This window comes from Armigeres subalbatus, chromosome 2, assembly GCF_024139115.2.
Source record: "Armigeres subalbatus isolate Guangzhou_Male chromosome 2, GZ_Asu_2, whole genome shotgun sequence".
NCBI lineage: Eukaryota > Metazoa > Arthropoda > Insecta > Diptera > Culicidae > Armigeres > Armigeres subalbatus.
This window is the reverse complement of record NC_085140.1, coordinates 266,938,245-266,962,907: the sequence shown is the minus strand read 5'-3', so window position 1 is coordinate 266,962,907 and position 24,663 is coordinate 266,938,245. Positions and strand designations below refer to the sequence as shown.

General features: G+C 41.7%; 1 protein-coding gene across 1 annotated transcript; it reads right to left on the bottom strand.

Annotated features, from left to right (window-relative positions):
* Positions 1-5,592: 5,592 nt before the first annotated feature.
* Positions 5,593-24,109, bottom strand: LOC134212197 (exosome RNA helicase MTR4). Its single transcript, XM_062689837.1, has 4 exons — positions 23,781-24,109; positions 23,609-23,716; positions 7,681-8,740; positions 5,593-7,477 (listed from the first exon to the last, which is right to left on the bottom strand). The coding sequence occupies exons 1-4, from the start codon at positions 23,918-23,920 to the stop codon at positions 5,675-5,677; spliced, it is 3,111 nt and encodes a 1,036-aa protein (XP_062545821.1). The 5' UTR covers positions 23,921-24,109; the 3' UTR covers positions 5,593-5,674.
* Positions 24,110-24,663: the final 554 nt, after the last annotated feature.

Genomic DNA, 24,663 nt, shown 5'->3' with positions numbered 1-24,663 from the left:
TAACGTCTTGTACATGACACATTTGGTGCGGTGGCGAATCTTTTTCGACCGCAGTTTCTTCTGGAGCCCGTAGTAGGCCCGACTTCCACAGATGATGCGCCTTCGTATTTCACGACTAACGTTGTTGTCAGCCGTTAGCAAGGATCCGAGGTAGACGAATTCCTCGACCACCTCGAAGGTATCCCCGTCTATCGTAACACTGCTTCCCAGGCGGGCCCTGTCGCGCTCGGTTCCGCCCACAAGCATGTACTTTGTCTTTGACGCATTCACCACCAGTCCAACTTTTGTTGCTTCACGTTTCAGGCGGGTGTACAGTTCTGCCACCTTTGCAAATGTTCGGCCGACAATGTCCATGTCATCCGCGAAGCAAATAAATTGACTGGATCTGTTGAAAATCGTACCCCGGCTATTACACCCGGCTCTCCGCATGACACCTTCTAGCGCAATGTTGAACAACAGGCACGAAAGTCCATCACCTTGTCTTAGTCCCCGGCGCGATTCGAACGAACTGGAGTGTTCGCCCGAAATCTTCACACAGTTTTGCACACCATCCACCGTTGCTTTGATCAGTCTGGTAAGCTTCGCAGGGAAGCTGTTCTCGTCCATAATTTTCCATAGCTCTACGCGGTCTATACTGTCGTATGCCGCCTTGAAATCAACGAACAGATGGTGCGTTGGGACCTGGTATTCACGGCATTTTTGAAGGATTTGCCGTACAGTAAAGATCTGGTCCGTTGTCGAGCGGCCGTCAACGAAGCCGGCTTGATAACTTCCCACGAACTCGTTCACTAATGGTGACAGACGACGGAAGATGATCTGGGATATCACTTTGTAGGCGGCATTAAGGATGGTGATCGCTCGAAAGTTCTCACACTGCAGTTTGTCGCCTTTCTTGTAGATGGGGCATATAACCCCTTCCTTCCACTCCTCCGGTAGCTGTTCGGTTTCCCAGATTCTGACTATCAGTTTGTGCAGGCAAGTGGCCAGCTTTTCCGGGCCCATCTTGATGAGCTCAGCTCCGATACCATCCTTACCAGCTGCTTTATTGGTCTTTAGCTGTTGAATGGCATCCTTAACTTCCCTCAAGGTGGGGGCTGGTTGGCTTCCATCGTCCGCCACTATGCGTCCTCGTTCCAGCCACTATGCGTCTCCGAATTTCTCTGCTGGTGTCATTTTCGGCAGTCACCAGTGAGCCCAAGTACACAAATTCTTCTACCACCTCGATTTCGTCACCACCGATGCAAACTCGCGGTGGGTGGCTCACACTGTCTTCTCTTGAACCTCTTCCTATCATGTACTTCGTCTTCGACGTGTTGATGACTAGTCCGATCCGCTTAGCTTCCCTCTTCAGTCTGATGTAGGCTTCCTCCATCTTCTCAAAGTTACGTGCCATAATATCTATGTCGTCGGCGAAACCAAATAGCTGGACGGACTTATTGAAAATTGTACCACTCGTGTTAATCCCTGCTCTTCGTATTACCCCTTCCAAAGCGATGTTGAATAGCAAACACGAAAGACCATCACCTGGCCGTAACCCTCTGCGGGTTTCGAAGGGACTCGAGAATGCCCCTGAAACTCGAACTACGCACATCACCCGATCCAACGTCGCTTCGATCAACCGTGTCAGTTTATCCGGAAAACCGTGTTCGTGCATTAGCTGCCATAGCTGGTCCCGATCGATTGTATCATATGCGGCTTTGAAGTCGATGAATAGATGATGTGTGGGCACGTTGTATTCGCGGCATTTCTGCAGTACTTGGCGAATGGCGAACACCTGGTCCGTGGTGGAGCGTTCGCCCATAAAACCCGCCTGGTACTGCCCCACGAACTCCCTTGCAGTTGGTGCTAGTCGACGGCATAAAATTTGGGAGAGTACCTTGTAGGCGGCGTTCAGCAATGTGATTGCGCGGTAGTTGCTACAATCCAGCTTATCGCCCTTTTTGTAGATGGGACACACGACACCGTCCATCCACTCCTGCGGCAAAACTTCCTCCTCCCAAATCTTGGTAATGACCCAGTGCAGCGCTCTAGCCAGTGCCTCACCACCGTGTTCAAATAGCTCTCCTGGTAGTTGGTCAACCCCAGGGGCTTTGTTGTTCTTCAGCCGGCCAATCTCCTCCTGGATTTCCTGGAGATCCGGAGCCGGTAGAATTATGTCCTGCGCGCGTTCTCCCAGGTCCATCACCATACCGCCATCTTCGTCTGCCACATCGCCATTCAGGTGTTCTTCGTAGTGCTGCCGCCACCTTTGGATCACCTCACGCTCGTTCGTAAGAAGGTTCCCGTTTATGTCCTTACACATATCAGGCTGTGGCACGTGGCCCTTACGTGAACGGTTTAACTTCTCATAGAACTTTCGTGTGTTATTAGCGCGGTACAGTTGCTCCGTTTCTTCACGGTCTCGATCTTCCTGCTGGCGCTTTTTCCTCCGGAAAATCGAGTTTTGTCTGTTCCGCGCCTGTTTATATCGTGCCTCGTTCGCCCTCGTGCGGTGTTGCAGCAATCTCGCCCATGCTGCATTCTTCTCTTCCACTAACTGCTCACATTCGCCGTCATACCAGTCGTTTCTCTGATCCGGGGCACCGTGCCAAGTGCAGCGGTTGCGGTGCTACCAATGGCGGATCGAATATCTCTCCAGCCATCTTCAAGAGACGCTGCGCCTAGCTGCTCTTCCGTTGGAAGTGCCACTTCCAGCTGCTGCGCGTATTCTTGGGCTAGTCTACCATCTTGTAGCCGCCCAATGTTAAGCCGCGGCGTCCGACTTCGACGCGTGTTGTACACCGTCGAGAGTTTTGAGCGCAGGCATACTGCAACGAGGTAGTGGTCGGATTCAATATTCGCACTGCGGTAAGTGCGGACGTTCGTGATGTCGGAGCAGAATTTACCGTCGATTAGAACGTGGTCGATTTGGTTTTCCGTTTCTTGGTTAGGTGATCTCCATGTGGCCTTGTGGATATTTTTGCGGGGAAAGAAGGTGCTTCGGACTACCATTCCGCGGGAGGCTGCGAAGTTTATGCATCGTTGGCCGTTGTCATTCGATACGGTGTGCAGACTATCCGGTCCGATGACCGGTCTATACATTTCCTCCTTCCTACCTGTGCGTTCATGTCACCGATGACGATTTTAACGTCCCGCAGTGGGCATCCATCGTATGTCTGCTCCAGCTGTGCGTAGAACGCTTCTTTCTCGTCGTCAGGTCTCCCTTCGTGTGGGCAGTGCACGTTGATGATGCTATAGTTGAAGAAACGGCCTTTAATCCTCAGCTTGCACATCCTTGCGTTGATTGGCTGCCACCCAATCACGCGTTGGCGCATCTTACCCAGCACTATGAAGCCGGTTCCCAGCTCGTTGGTGGTGCCACAGCTTTGGTAGAAGGTAGCCGCTCGATGCCCGCTTTTCCACACTTTCTGTCCTGTCCAGCAAATCTCCTGCAGCGCCACGACGTCCAAGTTGCGGGGATGTAATTCATCGTAGATCATCCTGTCGCAACCTGCGAAACCTAGCGACTTGCAATTCCATGTTCCAAGCTTCCAATCGTGATCCTGTATTCGTCGCCTAGGTCTTTGCAGATTATATCGAGTCGCATTATCTCTTATATTGTTCGTAATGATTGGTTTTCTAGGCGGCTTATTGGGCCAGCGCAAACCTCCTGTCTCGTCGGAGGGCCGTCGTGTCAGGGCTGTTTAGCGTCCCACCTAACACCAGGACTTGGGCTTGTGCGCTTTGAGCGGCACACGGTCGCTTTGGTGGGCCTACTTGCGGATACATGCAGCTTTTTATAGAGATTTAACAGGGCCCACTGTCAAACCCCACCACATCCTAGGCAAGCCCCACAACTCGCAGATGGCCTGGGGAGGGATCGTCAAGCCCTTGGACATAGCTATATTTTGTGACACCAAGCGGTTCTAATTTTCCTGGCGAAGATTAAATGCCGGCGATCAGAGGACAGACCTCCCTGGAGTAAAGTGCGAACCGAAATCGCGGGTGAAACGGTTAAATCTTGGGCACGCGGTGCGCGATGTGCGATTGTGAATCGTGGTGAGGTTATCCACTCGGTAGTGTCCAGGAGGCAACTTGAAGAGCCCTGGTATCCGTGACGAGTCTCTACTTGCGACATTCCGGTATTTAGACCGACGACTATCCGAAGTTCTAAGCGGAAGTCCGAAAAGTGTCCTCCCCCCATATCATATCTCGCGTTAGTGTATATCAGACTTCGTATACCTCGACAAACAGCGGTAAGAGTCCAGACGCCGCGTTCTAACGCCCTTACACCGGCAACCCATATCGACGGCGTCGACCACGTCGCGAGAAGAGCGACGGTGCGGGCCATCATAGCGTCCAACCCTCGAATAGCAGAGTAGGCAGCCCCTGAGGGAAGAAAGGTATGTTGCATGCTACCTCTCTATGTTATACTCTTTTGCCATCATTGTGATGACTTATAAATTTCGAGGTTATGAGCAGAAGGAAAAAAAAACATATGTTTACAAAAAATCCCTCTGTTTTGGCTTTTCTGGTCATAGAATTTATAAAGCGGAGTGATTCTACAACATCCGACGTTTCGACCCTTGGTTTGGGCCTCCCTGAAGAAGGCCCAAACCAAGGGTCGAAACGTCGGATGTTGTAGAATCACTCCGCTTTATAAATTCTATGACCAGAAAAGCCAAAACAGAGGGATTTTTCGTTATCTACCCTGGTCGTTCTTAATATAAACATATGTTTACACATGCCGAATCGCACATTAGTGTGCGTGCGCCAAACGTCACTCATCTCAATTAAAAAGAGATTCTTCTGGGCCCATAACCTATTGGACTTCAGGTTGATGATTAAGCAGAAGTCGTCTGGCTAATTGCGGGCCGGGGGATACGGACTGTTAAAAGGGTTTTGGTTTTAGTGGGTCTGGTGAGCCACTCCCCATACTACCTCAGTTCCTAATGAACTGATTCCAAAATTTGATGATTGTAGCATGTACATTTAATTTTTGGTGGCTTGTTGAAATTAATGCTGTAAAGCATCTCCCAAACAAATTTGTATGGAAAAAAAAAATTTGGCAAAAGTTTTTTTTCGGAAACGATTCAGAACGATCTGGTATCTAATATTGAAACCTATTTTTGGTCTACTTTCCGGTGGTTAGTGTGGTGATTTGCTCATAGTTGCTCCAAAGCTGGAGATTGACTGCTTCAATGTTAGAATGAGGACGCTGTTAATGCTTCAGACCTTAAGGATTGCCCCTCCAGAAGTACTCAAATAGCATAGTATAGGTTGGACAACAATTTTAACCTCAAAATGAATATAGTGTCCCATAATTACTGTTTGGTGAAAGATTTGAGCAACATATTAGGTTTTGTCCAGCATTTGTATGTATTACTATTGCTAAAAAACAGTTTGGTAATTGCATATATAACTATTTAAGTGCCTTGAAGAGAAAATTAAAACAAGTTTTTTTAAGAAACACGGTTAATTCCTGTCCTCCAAAACGATAGTGCTTACATGTAATAACCTTATTGATCGTAATGGAGTTTTGACAGCCCCACTTTGTGACGGTTTTAGAAAATATAGTTTTTTGTCATCATAGTGAAAATAATCAATGGAACATTTAGATCATCATAGAATGTTATTATTCATTTGCACAATTATAGTCTAAAACTTATTCAAAAAAAGAAACTAATTTCTTCTATTACAAATACAGCGAAGCAGCAAACACTATGTCCCTTTTAAGAAGTCGTATCGCTTCCGAGAATTTGTTTTCCAAATCAGAGTTTCCGATCGTTTTGGATGCTTGCACCATTTGACGAAGCAGTTCCTCCAGACGCCTCATACAGCGGATGATGGATCCTTCGAAAATATCCGTCATTTTGCAAAGCTGTAAGAACGAAGATCCCTTGCACCATGCCAGCACCACGTCCATCAGGAACGGTTTGAACGATTCTACGTATCGTTCTTCGTCCAAATCTACTTTGCATTCGTTTGAAACTTTGGCTATTCGCCGAGCGAGATCCTGCATCTGTCGAAGTGGTCCGGACAGTTCTTCGGTAGCAGCCGGCACTTCGGCACTTTTTTCATCGCAAACGAAGCACGAAAGCAATGAGCATGCCTGTGCGGTGGTTAGATTTGTGAAGGTTCCGTTAAAAATCATCTCCGTAAGCAGCAGTTCATCGGCACAGCTCAGTTCGCAGGCTACGCGTCCCTTGAACTCGATGACATCAGCAGTCGTGCAGTAGCCTAAACGACGGAGCACACGTTTCCGATGTTTCAGTTCGTCCATGTGAAGTAGGCTCTTAGCTTCCCGGAAGGCGTTTTTCTCCTGCTTAAGTTGACGCTCCAACTCCAGTTTCTCCATGTACTTCGTGTAGACCTTATCCAGATCCGGCGAATCATGCAATGGATGGGAAAAGAGGCGTTTTTCAAATTTATCAATCATGTCTACGATGGTTTGGAAATCTTTCTCTTTGATGTGCATATCGTTGATTGGATTCAGCAATGGTGGCCCTTCAGGGAACCGTTTCTTGACTTCGTTGATTGTTTTCAGAACTGATCGGCGATTGTCAGCTGGTCGAAGGTCGTTAGGATAGTAGACACGTAGCGAGCTTACCCGATGTACGAGGGTATGCAGAACAGGTACGACCTCGACAGAACCACGTTTGTTCGCAGGGCATGGCTTAGGGACACCTTCCTTCTCAAAGCCATCATCGACGTGCAAAAGAACGTCAATGATAACTTTTGTTTCAGCTTTTAGTGGGTTGGCTTTGGCGTCAACAGTTTCTTTTTTGAAATTGACAATGATACCCCACTCAAATTCACCAGCATCAGATTGAATTTTTATCATTCTTCCTGGCTGGAGGAAAGGTACCAAATAGGTTGGTCTTGTTATGTAATCCCTGAACTGTTTTCCTAGAGTGTCTAATTGATCTCTGACGTGGTGATAGGATACTATCGATTGTTCATCCTTTATGTGGACGCCTTCGAGTTCCTTCTGCTTTACCTGCACTTTTTTATAAATCTCTGGAATTGACGACTGATTTTGAAATTGGAAAAACGATCGCTCCAACATATACTCCGGATTGATTTCCTCTACTCTAAGCAGATTCAATACCATGTTATAAGTCAAATGGAACGCAGAATTGATGGGATCCGGTTTGCCCTGTACGATCTCCTTCCCCACTGCCGGTGAAACCGCTTCGTCAATCATTAAAATTACGATACCTTTATCATCCAACCCACGGCGACCGGCACGTCCCGACATCTGAATGTACTCTCCGGATGTAACCCAGCGGAAATCTTTACCGTCGAACTTTCGCGGACCCGTGAAAAGCACCGTACGGGCCGGCATGTTCAGGCCCATGGCGAACGTCTCTGTGGCGAACAGAGCTTTGATCAAACCTTCGCCGAACAGGATTTCAATGGTTTCCTTCAGAATTGGCAACAGCCCTCCGTGATGGATTCCGATTCCTCGGCGCAACAATGGAAGTACGTTTTCCACCTGAAATAAAAAATAAAAAATGTCTCATTGATAAAAGAGAAAAAAACATGAGATAGAGAGTAGGTAATTAAAAGTAGAATTTAATAGCAGAGGCCGAGTGGGTGAGAAAATGTGAGTGGAGTAGAAAGTGATGAAGAAAGTGGGACGATGCAGATATAATGTGACAAAAATTTGTTAGGTACCACGTTTTATAGAAAACTCACCTGGGGTAATTGCCGATCCTCTTCGCTCAGCACATCCATTGCATTGTTGAACACCTCGTCAACCAACTTTTTCTCCGTGGTCGAATTGAAATCCAACTTCGACATCTGCATCGCGTAAATTTCGCAATCCTTTTTACTGAATGAGAAAATAATTACCGGAGCAAAATTCCTTTCCATGATCATTTTAACAATTTTGAAAATATTCGTCTCGCCCGAATTGGTTGCCTTCAGTCCGCCTTTCTTGCCCTTTTGGTCCCCTTTAGCGGCTTCCCCAGCATTTTGCAGCACTGCCATTGCAGTGTTAAAGTTGTCCTCCTTGAATTGACCCTTTTCGTCCACTACCAAATGGATACCGTCCCCTCCTACTGGGAACAGATAGTGTTGCAGTGGCGTCGGACGATAATCCGTGTAAACTACGTGACAAGGTTGCTTATGAATATGGCAAACCCACTCGGCAAACTGACGAGCATTGGGAATAGTAGCCGAGAGAAACACGTAATGCACGTTATCCGGAAGTAGGATAAGCGTTTCCTCCCATACCACTCCACGCTCTTTATCTCTCATATAATGGATTTCGTCGAAAATCACCCAACCAACTTCGCGCATAATTTCAGACCCACGGTACAGCATGTTCCTCAAAATTTCCGTAGTCATGATCAGGCAGGAAGCGGAAGGATTGATCGTCACATCTCCGGTAACCAAACCAACGTCCTTAAACTCTTCGTGAAATTCACGATACTTCTGGTTGGACAGGGCCTTGATGGGCGTGGTATAGATGACCCGCTGCTTGGCAGCCAACGATTTGGCAATGGCGTACTCCGCCACAACCGTCTTTCCCGCCGACGTGTGTGCCGATACCAGAACCGACTGTTGGTTCTCGATGCACAGGATGGCCTCCTTTTGGAACGGATCGAGCACGAATGGGTACTCTTTGGCTGCCTTTCCGGTTGGTGGAACCAGAGGCATGTACTTGTGTTCGGGGTAAACAGCTACCTCGTGGGTACAAGCCTCTGGCGATTGAATGGTATGCACTTTGATGCGAGATTCAATGTTGTCCAAACTTGAAAATAAGAAAAAACAAACCGTTTTATTAAAATACTATGAATCCAGTAGATTTTTTTTGGGTCTTGGTCAAGTCTGTTGGCCAATGGCATAGTAGTCAATAGCCAACGGCAATCCTTGTCAGAATGTTTGGCCCCTACAACACGTGTGTATTTAGAAATCAATAGCTGTTCTGACACAGCAGACGATATTCCGACATAATGCAGGAACGGTCCATTGATGCTGTGAATACTCCGATCTCAACAGGATCACAGCGTTTTAATTCAAGAGCATGCGTTTTCTCATAACATATCTCATAACGCTACAATCACTCATAACAATGTTATAACGCATACAGAACCTCCAGCAAGACAGAAAGCTCAAAATAATTCAAAAGTATAATAATAATAAGACAGAAATGACCGGACAGAATAGATTAGCGGAATCAAAAAGTGCAGTCAATATCACCTGGAGGAAGACAAAGACGATAAAAACTGGCAGTGTAGTGTTTTTTGTTTTATTTTACAAAATGGAATGCTTTTACACACTGGTCCAGGGCCCGTGTTCAGGAAGTTGCCTTGCCACCGCTCCCACAATATTGGGGGTTGAAGTATGGGACTCGTTTTGACACGAAATACCCCCTAAAAAAACACATTGGACTTCAGCCTAGTTACTCCCAGGACTACTTTTCGGTACTGCTGCAGAAGGTAGACTTTTGATTCAGCACTCTTGGTTGGCATCTCCTCCGTTTTGGCTATCGTCTTTTCTTTCAAGCCCTTTGACTCCGCTCCTTCTTGAGCCGTCGAGCTATCTCTCCCCGCTTCCGCCTTCATCGCGGATAGTCCCAGGCGATAGATCAACCGTAATCCCTAATTTTGGCACATTCTCCGAACGATGTTATCGGTGACTCGACGCCTGTGCGACCACTGCTCCACCCCAACCCTTGACGACCTAGGTGATCTCTTCCACCTGTTTCAAAAAAAGTATCCGTTTTCCGACTGCCTTTTCACCGCATTCGCAGTGTTTTTTTCCGTTCGAATGGACCGACGTACCAAAAAATGGTTTAATTGAAGACAGTGTGCACAGCACCGCGTTTATTGGACGAATCATTTTCTTTTCGGTCCGATTGTCGCCATCAGAAAGCGGAAAACAAAGCACAGAAAGTGTCCCACGAGTGTCCCGAAGCGAGCATATTCCTGTCGCCAACCTCACTCACTTGTCGAGTAATTTCCAAAGCGAAAAGATCGGGTAAGAACCACACGGAAAGTGATCATTGAGAAAAGTCATTATTCTCGTTGCGTTAACAGGGAAATCGGATCGTGTCACTTATCACTCAGGTCATCGCAAGCGAAAACGGTGAGCAAGATCCCTGTCGCAGAAAAAAATCGACTCAACAGACAAGTTCGGACAAAGACCAGCCGACATTGGCTGTTCAACCTTCGTAGAGACAACATCGGAAAGTAAAACGAGGCTTGTGAATTTTGAACGCGTCGAAAGCATTTTCTATATATAATCAGTTTTGATATTCTGTAAATAGTGCTGTACATATAAACTAGTGTTAAGATTCTTTAATTATCATATCAAGTAAGTAGTCCATTCTGATTATTGTTTGGGGTAAGGACGATTGCCAACAAATAGATTAATTGGAGGCGCGATCTGATTGAGGTTAGGACAGCCACGTGCTGTAGGTGCCATGGACGAGGACGAGGACGGACGGAATGGGGACGATCCATTGAAAAATGAATTGTTCACCGCTATTCCAGAGAAAAGGAAGCTTAGATCAAGTGACATAAACAAATACGATCAGGAAAATGGCGTAGACAGTAAGCGTAACAGGATGATGGAAACAAACACAGCTCAGGGACAAAATGGCGACTCGAAAAAAACTGACAAGGCATATGACTTGACACACACTGACACAAGACAGACAACAGGTACAACTCAGAACACACACACACAAACAAAAAAGACAAACTGACTCGACAGCTCAAAGATCGAACTGATGCGGCATACAAAGATGAATGGGTTAAGAATACAGTTTACACTACTTTTTTCATTGAACGGGAAAATAACACGGCTACTAGTAAAGGAAGCTACCCCCATCCTATGGAGGTAGCCAAAATGCTAGCAAACATAAAAGCGAACAACTACAAACAAATGAAATCAGTGGGTAGAGGTAGATTCCAGCTAACTTTTAGCAAACCCAGAGACGCAGAACAACTAATCAACTCGAAACTACTAACAGAGGAGTTCAAATACAAAGTGTACGTACCGGCAATGTATAGGCAAACGATAGGAGTGGTTAGGGATGTGGCTAAGACACTAACAGAAAAGGAAATTCTGGATAATATGGAAAGTGGAAATATCAAAATCGAAAAAGTCGAACGAATAATGAAAAAAACATCCGAAAAAGAACTTGCTGCTACGTTTTCAATTAAAATCTATGCTAAAGGACAAAACTTGCCGCAATCAGTTGAGATTTACGGGGTAAAAGCTCATTGTGAACCGTACGTGTTCCCATTGAGAATATGCTATAAATGCTGGAGGTTTGGTCATTCGCAGAAGTTTTGTAAGGCAAGTTCAGTAAAATGCTGTAAATGTGGATTGGAACACGAAGAAAAAGAATGTATAGCTACAAATCTCAAATGCATAAACTGTGGGGAGGCTCATAAAGCATCAGATAAAAATTGTCCCGAAAGAGATAGGCAGGACAAAATAAGGATTGAAATGGCTTACAATAAGACATCCTTTTTCGAGGCTCAGCAGAAATTTCCGAGAAAACAGAAATCAGTACAAAGTAGGCTAGGCTCAAACAGGGACTTTCCTAGCTTGCCGCAAACGGAATTCGCCGACAATACAACAGGACGAAATAATGCTTGGGATTTCTCCAAAAGTCACACATCAACAACCCGTCTAGGAGCTGTACCAAAAGAGAGAAGACAGCCGATGACACACCGCAACGAGTTTCCACAACCAGACATATACGAAGAGGAACCACACGTCTTCAGGCCAAACCCCTACGCAACAACAGAAATCGAAAGAATGACTAACCAGATCAAAAAAGAACTAATTGCCCAATTTAATTTGACAGGTATTTTCCAAAAAATTCAGGCTATACAGAATATAATTCAGAAGAACACTAACAAAACCGAAACAATAGAACAAGACTTATTCCTAATTAACATAAGTAGCCAACTGGACTCAATAGTTAATCCGGAAGTATTCTACGAAGCTCGATCAGAAACACATTCAAATACCAATTCTAACAATGAACCAGAGTAGATTTCGAAAACTAACAGTAATACAAAGTAACATCACCAGTATTCGTCCAATGGACACCAGGGAACTCATCAAAAACTTTCTAAACAAAGAATACGTCGACATTGCAATTTTAAGTGAAATTTGGCTTAAACCTGGGGAGGATTTCAAATTCCCAGGTTATAACTTTCTGAAGGAAACCAGACCCACTGGTTATGGAGGGTTGGGTTTCTCATTAAAACTGAAATAGTAACAAAACCATTCAAACTACCAGCATTAAATCCAATCGAAGCGCTAGCAATAGAAACGATAAATACAACTCCTAAAATTGTTATAATATCAATCTATATACCACCTTTACCTATAAATAATAATGATATTAAAACCCCACTGAAGAAACTACTAGACATAATAGAACAAAGCAATAAACCAACAATTCTAGCAGGAGATTTTAATGCGCACAACCAACTCTGGAACCCAGCTCATCCTAACTGTCCAAGAGGAGAGCTATTAGAGCACTTACTTGAAAGCAGGGATTTAGTTCTTTTAAATAATGGATCAAGTACTCTAATAAAACCACCAGACAGACTCCATCAGCAATAGATCTTACTTTCGTATCCCCCATAATAGCTTGCAAATCAGAATGGAACGTTCTAAACCAGGATTTTTTCAGTAATCACAAAATCATTAAAATTGAAATTGACAGTTCAATGCAAAACTACCATTTTCAAACAGAAATACTAAATAAAAACCAAGCAATAGATAAGATAAACCAGATACAACCCCAAATGATACATACTCCTGAAGATATATCACCAATACTAGCAGAACAAATAAACTCTTCTAAATACAGAATTAAACAGGGAAAAAAGCGAAAATACCAAAGCCTTGGTGGACAAAAGAAATAGAGGAACTACTAAATTCAAAGAACGATAAACTAACAGAATTCCATAGAAATCCAACATTCGATAAATTAAACGACTTTAAGAAAGAAAGAGCAATGCTAAAACGAAAAATTAGAAGTGAGAAAAGAAAAAGTTGGAAACAATTAATAAATTCCATTAACCCAGATATAAGTCAAAAAAAACTTTGGAACACAGTAAAAATGATAGGAGGTGGGCGTCCATCCAAAAACAACTTATATCTTTTGAATGACGCACAGCTAGCAACTCAGTTTATGAACCATAACTTCCCCAAAATAACAACAGAAATTAATTACATACCTCCCAACACCGAAGAATACATAAAGATAGACTTCAGAGATATTAGACGAATTATTTATTCCAAAAAGACCACTCCACTCCAGGACCAGATCTTCTCTCCTTTCACATTTTAAAAAGAGTTAATTTAAATCTGCAGATACGGTTAACTGAGCTTTTAAATGAAGTCCTTAACTCTGGTAACATACCAGATGAGTGGAGGGAAATTAGAATAGTTCCTCTACTCAAAACAGGTAAAGACCCGAATGAATCTAACTCCTACAGACCCCTAGCTATGATGAACGTACTACTAAAACTAATAAACTGCACAGTAAAGAAAGAATTAACAACATATATAACAGACAATAGCATCATACCAATAAACTCTTTTGGATTTAAGAAAAACACCTCAACAATAAACTGCGTAAATTATTTGATTTCAACCGTTAAACAATCAAAAAGAGAAGGTCTGGTAATGGTAGCTACATTTCTCGATTTGTCAAAAGCTTTTGATAACGTTAAAGTAGATATACTATTATGCTACGTTTAGATAAGGCAAGTGAATTGAGCAAGTCGCTTGAATCGAACGCGAACTGAACGTGTAAACACTTTAATTCAATTCACTTGAACGAAAAGAAAGTTGAACATGTTCAACTTTTGGCAAGTCAATTGAATTCAACTGAGTTGTTCAATTCACTTGCCCTGTCAAAACGTAGCATTAGAAGCACTTCGAAAAGAGAACATTCCAACCCATATAGTCAACTGGATTTACCAGTATCTTCAAAATAGGAAAACAATTCTAAAATTAAACGATGGTACTGAAATCATTCATACAACTAACAGTGGGCTTCCCCAGGGATGCCCATTATCACCCGTCTTGTTCAATCTCTACACTAAAGTGGTTCATAAAATAGCTAAAGAAGATGAAAAATTGATACAATTCGCTGATGATTTCACGGCAGTTGTATTTGGATTCAGCGCAGCAGTAGCTTCCAGCAAAATGAATAGGTTTCTCACCAAATTACAGACTGAATTTATAAAGTTAGGTTTTGAATTGAATCCTCAAAAATCTGCCACCATGGTTTTCACAAATAAGTTCAATCCAAATATAGATATTAGAATTAACAACAGAAAAATCCCAATAGTAGAGAGTCACAAAATATTAGGCATTCAATTAGATTACAAACTTTTATTCAGACAGCATATTGAGCACACATGTAATAAAGCAAAGAAAAGAATTAACATCCTTAAAATGATTTCTAGAAAGCGTAGCGGAGCCCACCCTGAACAAATGCTAAAGATAACGAAAGCAATAGTCAGACCACACTTAGACTACGGAATCACAATAACAGCAGCGGCCTCAAAGACAAACTTTGCAAAATTAGAAACAGTTTACCTCCAAGCTCTAAGAACATCTATGAGGTTTCTGAAATCTACTCCAAATCACGTAGTATTATACGAAACCAGTGAATTGCCTTTAAAACTGAGAGCAGAATACAATAGTCCAATAGCCAATAATCTTCAAGAAATAATGCATCTTAACTAAAACATACAACCTTTTTAGAAAAAACCGCTTCAATAAATAATTGTCTATACTTTCAACTATCAAGTAACATAAATTTAAACAACAAATCAGTTCTGGGTACAAAACTCTAAGTAAAGGATCACATAGAAAATCTAAAAAAGCAAACCTTTCCACAACAGTCCAAAAACAAATTGTAATAGACTTAACAAAGACCAAATATAAAGAAACATATCAAATATTTACAGACGGTTCACTTTTAAACGCTATTCCTGGTTTCGGTTACTATGACCCAACAGAAAAAACATCTTTCAGCTACAGATTAAAAACAGGATTCTCAATCATGAATACAGAAATAGTCGCCATAATCAAAGCAATAGAATATGCAGAAACTAGAAACATAGACAAATTAACGATATTCACAGATTCAAAAAGTGCTTGTACCTTATTAACCAACATTAACCAAACAGACAACTATTTAATCAAACAGCTAATAAATACAGTAGAACAATCGACAATAGAAACAATTTACATTCAATGGATACCAGGGCACATAAACCTGATAGGGAATGATAGAGCAGATAAGGCAGCTAAATTAGGTACCACTAGAAGCACTACCGAACAGATAAACTTCACATTACAGGATCTAACAAACATATTCAAAAATGAAATAGAATCTTTATGGCAAGACCAATACTCACTGATTTCAATGGACAAAGGCAAATTCCATTTCGAACATGCAAAACAAACTTCTCCAAAACCGTGGTTCAGGAACATGTTTTTTGAAACGTTAGATATCATAATGTTAAACCGCATCAGATCCGGTCACATGGCAACGAAGGACAGACTAGCTATGTGGAATCTGATACCGAACGATCGCTGTGACCTCTGCTCAGTCACGGAAGACTTGGAGCACCTGCTGCACGATTGTCCAAAATACAACTCAATTAGAACCGGGTTTCCAATTTTACTTAATAAAATTCCAATTATCTCAATTCTGGCAAAACATAATGAGGCAGAATACAAGGCAATAGTTCAATACCTCAGAACAATAAAAAAGAATGTTTTACGGACTTTACATATAGTCAATGTGAAAAAAAAAACTCAGGCAAAAAATCATTTCATTGAATCTTAACACTATTTATCTAACAAATTAAAACAAAAATAAATACGGCACAAACATGGAAAATCAAAACCCGCGAATCGATTAGTATAATGATATTGGCAACACTATACATTCACAAGACTTGCACGCCCGTTGAATGTTACTCAATTTATGTTTAACTTTCACTCATTTTCGGAAATGTATGCAATATGTCAAAAAATGACTAAAACATTTTTATCAAATTGAGCAAAATGTAATCCTATATCTATTGAAATGACTTCATTCGATTTTGAGTGAAAATTTCCGACGCCATTAAGACGTGAAATCGACTTATTTCAGAACTTAAACCTCGATTTAGTATAAATTTTAGTGAACTAAGTGCGTAATTTCTTCAAAAATGGATCGTTTGTCGAAAACGGGGGACACGGAGGTTATGAAACTCCTTAGAGGTAAGCTTTTTACTAAATATACCTAAAATTATTTTCAAATAATTAAGTGATATTTTAAATAAGGATTCCGCTGTCATTTACCGGAATGTGGTCAATTAGTTGACGGATACATTTCGGAACTGAAGGACCATTATCGCCTCGTCCATAATATAAATACGAGTAGTAAATTGGAGCTACGACGGCAGAAAATCGCGGAGGTGGAGCATGCAGTTCAGGCTATGGAAATGTTTTTCCATTTTCGGATTAATGGTCCCACAGCAGTTGAGAATGTTATATGATTTCGTGGAAATTATCTGTTAACCGCTTGGTAAGTCATTCAAGGAGGTAGCCGAAGCCGAAGAATTTGACGACTAATCGTTTGTTATGAATCAAAAAACAATAATATAATCTCAAGTTTGATCGTTTTTAACAAGCTTCACTTTGTTTTATTGAAAATTTGAAATAAATCGAATATTTGCAGGTTCATTAGTGAAAAGAAGACCGTCTAATTGTTAAGGTACACTAGGGAGAAGCGAAGATGCTGGTAAATGTGGTTTACTACTGAGAAATTGAACAAAATTTCTAAAATATCTAGTAAAGTGTTTTGACAATGTTCATTCTAGTTATTGCCTGGGAGGTTTTTTAGATAAAAAAAAACACCAACATAGAACGAATCTTTATATATATATATATTTATTTTTGAACAATTATTCGTATAAAACTCCCTCTGCCAATAATAAAACAAAACACAGACAAAGCCGCATTTCCCCTGTTTTATCACAGATTTCATTGATACCATTCCAAACCAGAAAGTTTGCAATATTGAGTAAAATGTAATCATTTGCATTTCATTATTCATTAGTAAAATTGAGTAGATTTGAATCATTTTCTGACAGGAGCAAGTGTTTACTCAAAATTGAGTAAAGTCCAGTTTACTCATTTTTTGAGTTGTTCCACTTTTTCTGAAAATGAGTGGTTTTTCACTCAATTTTGAGTGGTTTGTTACGGGCGTGTGGCTTTATGGACCGATAGGTCTGAGCCAGTTGACAGCCAGAGAAAAAAAAAAAAAAAAAAAAAAAAAGACCAGCCGAAGGAAAGTTTGCGTATCGGTAAGAGTTATAATAAGGACCACAAAGGAATTCACAGTAACCGTAGATTTTCCTCTTCGATGCAGCTAAGTGAGCCGAAGGCAACCGGGACTGATCAATCCGGCAACGGGTCGGAAAAGTTTTAGCATCTAGTATGGAACACTGAGTTCGGAGAAGCCTTCGCGAGAAGTGAGTATTCGCTGCATTCGAGACAAGGCAAGAATTAAGGAATTTCCTCGATTCACAGGGCTTCTTTGGGGTAACTGAAGCTTCAACGGAGCAGCTGATTTTCGTCGTCGTTCTTTTGCGTGACTGGATTTCCTTAGCATAGCCGAAGTTTCGTCGAAGTGACCAATTTCCGGCGACCGTCCTTTGGTTGTCGGAGTGCTAACCTCGGAATCAGTTCTTCGGTATTTAGGCCGATTGTCAAGTCAGCGGATATTCTTTGGAGGTGAGCACGACTTCCGGGCGAGTAATCAAGCAGGGTGCAGAAGTGCTACAAGGGCGGCGAGAGAAGCGATAAGACGATTGCTGATGATCGCACGGAATTGCGTGAGCCACGGAGGTCACCGGTAGTGGGCGGCTTGTATGTGCAGTGCATGCTATACAGCGGCAGCCGAGTCGCGGAGCCGGATTGCATGTGGCGAGAGGCTCAATCTAGAATGAATCCGAAGCTATGCATCAGGAATTGTGGCATTAAGACGGTGGCGTTGACGTGTGCCTCTGTAGCGTGAGTAAAAACCATGGTTTAGCTAGGACTGAGGATAGGAGTTAGGGCAATGATTTATTCCTAAGAAAGGGCATGCTAGCTCAATAAATATCTGTATCATGTATGTGTTTTGTTGTTGAGCTTATTTTGTGGCGTTCGATGTTACTTAGCCGAGCCGAACAATGCTTTTGATCCCCGCAGAGGTCGTTTCACAACAAACGCAAATATTGACAATTTTGAAGAGCCATTGCGATTGCGGAAATCAGGGACCGTCACGAAAATATGATAGACTTTAAACTTTAATATTATGCATCCCAAGATAAACACTCAGATCATGTTCATCTCAATCAGCCTCCGTCGAATCGCGCTGGAGCGCGCCCATTTACTTTACACACGGCGGCTATTCAGCTATGGCAACCCCATTCGGCGGCTTATTAAATTTAACAGCATAGACACGCACCCTGTGTAAAAGCTTATGGGCGCGCTGCTGCGCAATCTTTGCTTGCGCGTTATCACCGCGAAGAGGTGAGTGTTTTAGAAGAGCGCGACAATATCTCAGCCTTTTCTCGATGGATTTTCTATTTATTTGGACCATTCGATCAAGGATGAGTCAACGCTTCTTTGTATTTATATGAAAGTACAGTAGCCATTCGGTAACTGAAAGATGTTTACTTTTCAGTTAACGAATGCCATTCGATAACTGCAACGCATTCTAGACGTCAAACGGTTGTCAATCGACGTCAGATGCAGTAAAAGTGCACCCAAATGTGCAGCGCAATGCAGCTGTAATTGAATCTGACATAAGTTTGAAGTTTAGCGGTCCGATAACTGCAAAACTGTTGCATCTATCGAATTGCAGTTAAAAAGCATTACAGTTAAATGACTTGCAGTTATCGAACGTCTACTGTACTGGTTTTTAACTATTTATTATCAAAAATTGATAAAAAGTTTAGAAATAGGTAAACCAACCAATTACGTACATGCATCACTAGCACATACATCAAAAATCAATCACTTGCGGGTTTGGATCTAATCCTCAGTTTGAACAAGACTTCACGCAGAGCGAACGCACCAAAGCGATCGCAGCGTAGTGGACACAGCATCACGGAGGCGCTGGTAACATTTTCAACGGAAATCCATCGCATTGGTGGTGTTCCTCGGTGTGTTGCTGTAGATCATTCAACCTCAACGAACCAGCATTTTATATGAAGAAAGGGTTGACCATAAAAATAGCACTGTTGCGATCCCGTGCCGCCAGTGGCGATGCTTTTATTACATTATTGAGAAAGCGCATGGAGAAAGAAAATTGGTTCTTCTCAGGACTAGCATTTTCTGAACAGAAAGGTTTAATTGCGAAAATGGACTGTTTCGGTGGCATCGGCGTTTGGCGTGGAAGCTTGGTTTCTGTTAGTGATTGCATCCATTCAAATTTACGGGCATAATTTATTGAATACAAGAAAACTGCTTTCCGGCGCACGACCCATTTTGATCGAAATTCTGCAAATAGCGGTTTAACAATTTATAAGACAGTGACTATATTTACTACCTAGTAATCCCCCATATAAATTTGAGCCATAAAAAATGAAATGTCAATTTGAAAACGGTTTTTACGAACAGATCGTAAGTTTCGAGTGGAAGATGGATTTTTAGTTATAATTTGTTGAAAAATGATGACAAAGATATACTTTTTCCCATTGGTAATACAGTAGCCATTCGGTAACTGCAAGATGTTTACTTTTCAGTTAACGAATGCCATTCGATAACTGCAACGCATTCTAGACGTCAAACGGTTGTCAATCGACGTCAGATGCAGTAAAAGTGCACCCAAATGTGCAGCGCAATGCAGCTGTCATTGAATCTGACATAAGTTTGAAGTTTAGCGGTCCGCTAACTGCAAAACTGTTGCATCTATCGAATTGCAGTTAAAAAGCATTGCAGTTAAATGACTTGAAGTTATCGAACGTGTACTGTAATTATTCTGAATCTCGTGTGTTAGATTATAGCGTGATTAGCATGAAAAATACTTTGCCTTTCTTGTATATTTGATTTTTGGATTTTTGACAAAATTGCTTGGGAAAAAAAGTGCAAAACAATTTTTTTTCCACTTATGATTTTCCAACGTGCTTATGATTCGCTAAACGTGCCTTGTTTTGATTTGTTTTACGTAAAACCTATTTTTTTTAAATCTCTTATTTATTTTTGTTGTATTTTTTCCCGCTTGCAAGGCAGTGGGATCAAATTCGCTATTTACGATTGAGTTTTGCACTTTGAAGAAAGTTTATTTCGGATAGTCGAATCAACCATTCTTTTGTATAAAATCTATGAAGACGCCACTTCTGTGGAAACTATCTACAGCAACCACCCATCAGTGAACGTCGCTATTGGGTGAGATATTAGTGCTGTCCAATGAGCAGCTCGAAGTAGCTCAAAGTTGTTCCCGTCCTGCTCGTTCTTTTTTGTCAACAAATGGGCATGAGCAGGACAGGGAGAAACTTCGAGCTACTTGAAGCTCTCATTGGACAGCACTATTGTTTGGTAATATGAAAAAACTTCGTCTTGAGTCATATTGCTGTTGTTATTCTTCGCAACAACTCGCATCTTAGATACCCAACATCTCATAACCAAATTCAGAATCTTGCGAAGAAATTTCATAAGATTCTTAGAATTTTTAATTTAAATTTAAAATTCTCCGAACGGTTCATTGTCTGCTGCGGAATCCCGATCAAAATGGCTCGCGCGCGCCGAGAAGCAGCTTTCTTATATCTAATGAAGTGATTTTATTAGCCCCCTGCCCCTTCATTAATCGTTATGAGTGCACATTATATTTACACCCACATCAGATCACAAAGGGCGGGGCTAAAGGGCTTAATCTATTGAATACAAGAAAGCAGCTATACGTGATGAACTTATATGTAAAATAAAACATCACAATAAAGTCTAAAAAAAAGAAAGCAGCTGTCCGGCGCGCGCGAGCCATTTTGATTCGAGCGGTTCGACATTCGACGCAGCGGAGTGGACACAGCAGCACGAAGAAGTGGGTGGCAGTGTGGCAATGCTGAAAATTTATTACAAATTTTGGAGCCTCAGCGAAAAATCATAAAGTGGCGGTCGGACAGTTTCAACGCAAGGTGCCGGCAAGCGTTTGGTTGCAGTTAGCTATTGGAAAGTCGCATTGGGAAATGAAAAATGGTTCTTTTCAGGGCCAACATTTTATGGAAAGAAAGCGTTAATTGCGACAATGGATTGTTTCGGTGGCATCTGGTTTGGCATGGTAGCTTGGTTGCTGTTAGTGATTCCATCCATTCAAATTTATTGCATCATCTCCCTCCGACGCGCTATCAAATTCGCTATTTACGATTGAGTTTCGTACTTTGAAGAAAGATTATTTCGGATAATCGGATCAACCTTCTTTTGTATAAAATCAACGAAGTGGCGTCTCACTGGAAACTATCTACAGCATCGGTGAACGTCGCTCGGACAGAGATGCCAAAAGATAATGTTTTGTAATATGAAGAAACTTAGTCTTGAGTCAAATTTCTGTTGTTATTCCTCGCAACAATACTCATCTTAGATAAACAACATCTCATAAACCGTCTAAGACGAATTAAGTACTGTCCATTTAATTCCACTAGTTAATTTCCGTTATCTTTGCAGATACGTATTTCGACCACAACTGTGTGGTCGTCTTCAGTGTCTTGTACTCGACTCGACTACCGACTTAAGTCGAGTCGAGTACAAGACACTGAAGACGACCACACAGTTGTGGTCGAAATACGTATCTGCAAAGATAACGGAAATTAACTAGTGGAATTAAATGGACAGTACTTAATTCGTCTTAGACGGTTTAATACATTCCACTAAAAGAGCTTAATATATTTTTCTGAACATCTCATATCCAATTTAGAATCTTGCGAGAAAATTTCATAGGATTCTTAGAACTAGTCATTCTCTGTCCGTTGTCTGCGGAATCCCGATCAAAATGGCTCGCGTGCGCCGTAAAGCAGCTTTCTTATATTTAATGAAGTAATTCCATAAGCCCCGCCACTTCATTAATAGTTATGAGTGCACATTATATTTATCAGATCAGAAAGGGGCGGGCTTACGGGTCTAATTTATTGAATGCTGCTTTCCGGCGCGCGCGCCGGATTACCACTTTGTTCATTTGGACAAAAGTTATGAACTAAAAACAAAAGGATGCCGACAACCAAGGATTGAACTTATCAGTTCATTATCATTTAGTATTCAACCAATAACTCATTCCAGAAGAGGCATTATGAAAAGTGTTGTATAGTGGTGTATCCTATATTTACAGCGTGAAACGCTAGTATTACTTAATATATTCTCAATCCAGTTGAAACCCGGAATTGGGGGCTAGCGAAGTTGGATTTTTCTCACAATCCGTACGTTAAACCTAACTTGGGAAGTGGTGCGCTGTTTTCATATCGCGAAGCGCTATTCAGCGCTGTAAATATCAGACATAGAGCAATGTACCCTTCGACAAAGTTGTAGAGGAGAAATAGCGCTAGAAGTCCACCATACAACACTTTTTAGAATTCCGCTTATGGAATGAGGTAATGGCAGAATACTAAATGATAATGAAATGATAAGTTCAATCCCTGCCGACAAACGATCAGCTTCCCTTACATAAGTGCTATTACATACGGAAGCAAAATAGGCAAAGTATCGGTCTGCAAAACGTTATGATAATCCGCCATTTTTATGGAGCCAAAGCGTCGGAATCAAATACTAAGCGCTAAACACAGTTCAGCGTTCCAGCAAATGTCAATTTCAATCAATTTTAGCGAAAACCTAGATTTTCGAGATTGCAAATATAAATTCGGCTGGGTACGATTCCCGGTCCGGTCTAGGAAGTTTTCGGGTTGGAAATTTTCACGACTTCCCTGGGCATAAAAGTATCATCATAGCCTCATGATATACGAATGCGAAATTGATAACTTGGATTAGAAACCTTGCAGTTAACAAATGTGGATGTGCTTAAGGAATACTACGCTACAAGGCGGCAATGTCCCAATGTGGAGTTCCATGCCAATAAGAAGAGATATAAATTCGCGAGTTCTACAACATTTAAAAAGGAGTAGTAATTTTCCCGTCTGGAAGGACAAATTCGCAATAAAACCGCAAATATGTTGAAAAACGTGAAAAGCGCGACTGTTTTAATAGCCCTGCAAGTTTTCAATTTGATTTTGATTTTCAAGTTGTCGTACACAATAAAAATTACAATTACAAATAATTTAATTTTAGATACTTTTACACTTTTACCATTTTTGCCATACTAATTCCCGTAATAAGCATGTAGGTACAAAATAGGTAATCTTTTCATGACAAACATCGTGTGCAGATATGAAAATGGAGCATTTTTTTGTCATTCAATGCAAACCCTTAACCCAAGTTTTAAAGTAACGCAACGCCAACTTGCAGTTAGCTCGGCCCCTTAAATCGGGACACAGTTTTAATTGATATCAATATCCGTTGGACAAGATTAAACAGTGTTTTGATTTTGTCAAGACTGAAAAGTTATCTCCGAAACATTAAACTACAGTCGAAATTAATAGCTTACTTAATATCATCCAGAAGGGATTCCACCTTTGCCCGTTTATTGGACTCCACTACCTCGACATCTTCATCCATGTCGTCCTCCAATTCGCGCTTGGTCCCAGCTGGTTCACTGCAAAAAAATAAACAAACATTTGAAACACTTTTTTTTCTGGAAACCCATACTTCATACATACTCCTTCGTAACCGGTGCAGGTGAATCCTCCCGCTGCGATTCGGATTTGCCGCTTTGTTCCACCACAATCGGAACGTTGCCTGCGTCGTCTTCGTCGTTCTCGGCTTCAAACAAATCGAACAGATCGTCCAATTGGGCCATCGTTTCCGGCTAGGTACAATCGAACTATCGTAAATATCACCCTCGTTTCTGGGTCTGTTTTTCAGATGTATTAAGACGGATTTTGAAGGAAATTATACGAAATTTTACAATGTAATAACGAGTGCGCTGGGGAAAAACGTGAAACGGCGTGCCCGGTGCGTGTTTATTTTTGATTGATGTTTTTGACGTTTATGAACTTGACAGGTAAATACAGTGCTGCCAAATATTCCGGAAATTTGGTTCATTCAGCCGAGGGGTTTGCGATGTTTGCTCATGACAGCTTGCAAGCAACAAGTGTGTTAAGGTGAAACGCAACAGGATTCAATAGACCAATGCAAGATCTTGATCTAACCTCACTTATTTGACAGTTCACAGAGCTTGTTTACAAGGTGTTAGAAGAAAAATCGATGAGGAGAAAATTAAAATTCATATTTTTAGTTTAAAATTGCTGCAATCCGAATATTTCAATGATATTCTTTGCATTCAGCATGAAATCAATCGCAAAGGACATCTACATGCGAATAAAATGACGAAACAATTTTATCGGAAGCTTCGCCAGAGGCTAAGTCCCGGTGAAAAAGCTCTGTGAACTGTCAACCTACGTCATCATGCACTGGTCTATTGACCTTACAAAAGATATTTTAGTTACTAGAAAAAGAGTGTCGCTTCGGTTCCCTTTGTTCTGCTATCCGGAACATGTTGGGTATCAAGCTGTCAAATCGTATGGATTTTTCTTCTTTGAC

Coding starts and splice junctions, on each gene's coding strand:
- LOC134212197 (XM_062689837.1), bottom strand. CDS start 23,920: ATGGCCCAATTGGACGATCTGTTCGATTTGTTTGAAGCCGAGAACGAC. Junction 23,717..23,780: donor CCTGCACCGGTTACGAAGGA/GTATGTATGAAG, acceptor ATTTTTTTGCAG/TGAACCAGCTGGGACCAAGC. Junction 7,478..7,680: donor AGGATCGGCAATTACCCCAG/GTGAGTTTTCTA, acceptor TTTTTATTTCAG/GTGGAAAACGTACTTCCATT.